This window comes from Arachis ipaensis, chromosome B07 (genome assembly GCF_000816755.2).
Source record: "Arachis ipaensis cultivar K30076 chromosome B07, Araip1.1, whole genome shotgun sequence".
Taxonomy (NCBI): Eukaryota; Viridiplantae; Streptophyta; class Magnoliopsida; order Fabales; family Fabaceae; genus Arachis; species Arachis ipaensis.
This window is the reverse complement of record NC_029791.2, coordinates 10,691,238-10,693,755: the sequence shown is the minus strand read 5'-3', so window position 1 is coordinate 10,693,755 and position 2,518 is coordinate 10,691,238. Positions and strand designations below refer to the sequence as shown.

General features: G+C 30.4%; 1 protein-coding gene across 1 annotated transcript; it reads right to left on the bottom strand.

Annotated features, from left to right (window-relative positions):
* LOC107608272 (WUSCHEL-related homeobox 5) lies at window positions 910-2,148 on the bottom strand. The gene is made up of 2 exons (XM_021107301.1): window positions 1,753-2,148; window positions 910-1,280 (listed from the first exon to the last, which is right to left on the bottom strand). Exons 1-2 carry the CDS (start codon window positions 2,036-2,038, stop codon window positions 1,237-1,239), a joined length of 330 nt encoding a protein of 109 aa, XP_020962960.1. The 5' UTR covers window positions 2,039-2,148; the 3' UTR covers window positions 910-1,236.

Genomic DNA, 2,518 nt, shown 5'->3' with positions numbered 1-2,518 from the left:
AATACTGTTTGAAATGATTTTTTATTGTCTTTAAAATATTATTGTATTTATATAATGTGTTCAAGTGATGGAATCCTTAAATGATAATAAGTAATAATCATGATTTGTCAATCCAGTATTCATAGCTTCTTCAAGTAATCAAGTCATATGTGCAAACAACTTGAGCAAAACATTGCATTAAATAGGATTTATCAATATGATTGAGTTGTGGTTACTAATATGGAGAAGAACATTTCATTCTTGTAAATGAGTTATAAATATGGAATTTGAAAGTACAGTTATATATATATTGTATGTACTTCCAAATCACCTAATGCTATTATTATTATATTACTATTTTGATAAAAATAAATCCGAAAACCACGAGTTTGCAACTTTGCATCATTGCCAAAGGTTAGTGATTCTTTCAATGGACAATGTGTGGACAACACTTTTCTCTAGTTAACGAGTAATGGTCAAATAATAAGTAATATATAATCTCATTAATTATTTATTTGTTTGCCTTCACACGTGATCTAGCTATACATACATATATACCTTGCTAGCTCCATTTGCATGTGAGCATGAATGAGACCACTGGTCTTCATGATTAATCTAAGTCTTACATATATTTCCCCTTAAAACACATAAACCAACATTAGGATTAATTTGATAATAACGATGAATAACATTCCCAACTTGTTTAGATATGGTTCATGATCATATTCAAAGATAGAATCACACCCGGCGAGGTATGACTATACTCGTTTTGTTATCCAATAATCTTTTATGTATTCCAAGGTAAAACATCTCATGACTACAAGAGAAACTAGAATCCCAAGTCTTAATAATATATTGTAATAAATTAATAATCCAAACGAGTTTTAATTCTCAATTAGAGGAAATTTAACCAAGTTGAATCAGCATGTAGAAGAGAAATTTTTATAGCCACATATTATAATAGTGATAATTAATATTAAAGTATATTTGCTCAACGCTCCATAACCATATATAATGCACTAAACCTACTAATTAATAATTAAGTTCACTAATTATAGTTAATTAACAATAGTAAAATTATTACTACAATTAGTTTAGAGGAAGCTCAAGCGCAGGTCCAATGGAGGATACTCCATTTGTTCTCCCATTAATGTGTATGAGAACATAGTATCATCATCATGATCCATGCATTGATGATGATGATGATGATCACCATTTTCATCATTTGCATGCACCCTCAGCTTCTCTAATTCGGATTCAACATAAGAGAGGCTGTGAAACTTGATACATCTCAGCTAAACCTGCAAAAGGAGACAAAATTAGAATTGGGCCTTCAAGATCCAAAACCTATTCAATAATGATCCATTTTTTACTTTGTTTGTTTCGGTCAAGTTTATTTTTTTAATATTTGATAGAGAATTTTCAGTTAATTAGATACATTCATTAAGCTCATAATATACGAAAAGTTACAGACTTACAGTAACAAATTATAATAGAAGGAAATAGATTGAATATCACAAAAAACAGAAATGTTTGGTAACAAAAAAAAAATCAACCAAAAACAGTAATAACTTATCTTATTTAACATTCATTAATTGTTGTGACAATTAATTAATGTTAAATAAGAGAAGTTAATAAATAATTTTTTGTGTATAAATAATGTTTCTTAAAAAATAAAATTGGGTATTTTTGTGTAGGGATGGATGAGCCCAAATTAAAATATTTAAGAATTGAGAGATTAATATTGAAGATAGAAAAAAGAAGAGTAGTTACTTTGAGAGTGAAGAAGATTGAGATGTTTGGAGTGATGAGGAAAGGAAGAAGAGAGCTTGCGGCGCTTGTTGTGTCTGTCCCTAGCTTTATGGTTCTGAAACCAATAGAAGACATTCTTACTCTCAATCTTGCCGTAAAAGCTGAGATGGTTGGAGATACGCTGAATCTGATCAGTGGTTGGGGTGCGCAGACCAGAGCTGAACAGTTCACTCAGAACCGAAACTTGTTCTGCCGTCGGATTCCAACGCCCACACTTGCTTCCACTGCTCCCACCTTTCGATTCCATCTTTTAATGTTTTTCTCTCTCTCTCTCTCAAAACAAACCAACAGCTTTACCTCTCATGTGAGTTTATCTATCCCAACCATAAAGATCCTATTCCGTGTGCATATATTTATATAGAGCACTGAATAAATGATCATTTATACCATAAAAGATGAAAACGCTGACATATGTATTCATACTAGATCGAAACTAAACTTATATCTACGCAAAATATCTTTCGTGTAACAAAAGTACCCTCTAAGAATACTTTTGTCACACAAAAAACATCTTGCGTAGATACAAGTTTAGTTTCGATCTAGTATAAATATATATATATATCAGCGTTTTCATCTTTTACGGATACAAATAGTTATTTATTCCAGAGTACCTCAACTCATGAATCTATTCCCAAAATCTTTGTCTTTTTCCTTTGATTTTTTTTACAATAACCTCTGTATATTATCACTGTAGCTAATTGGTATAAAAACAAAATATTAGAATAAA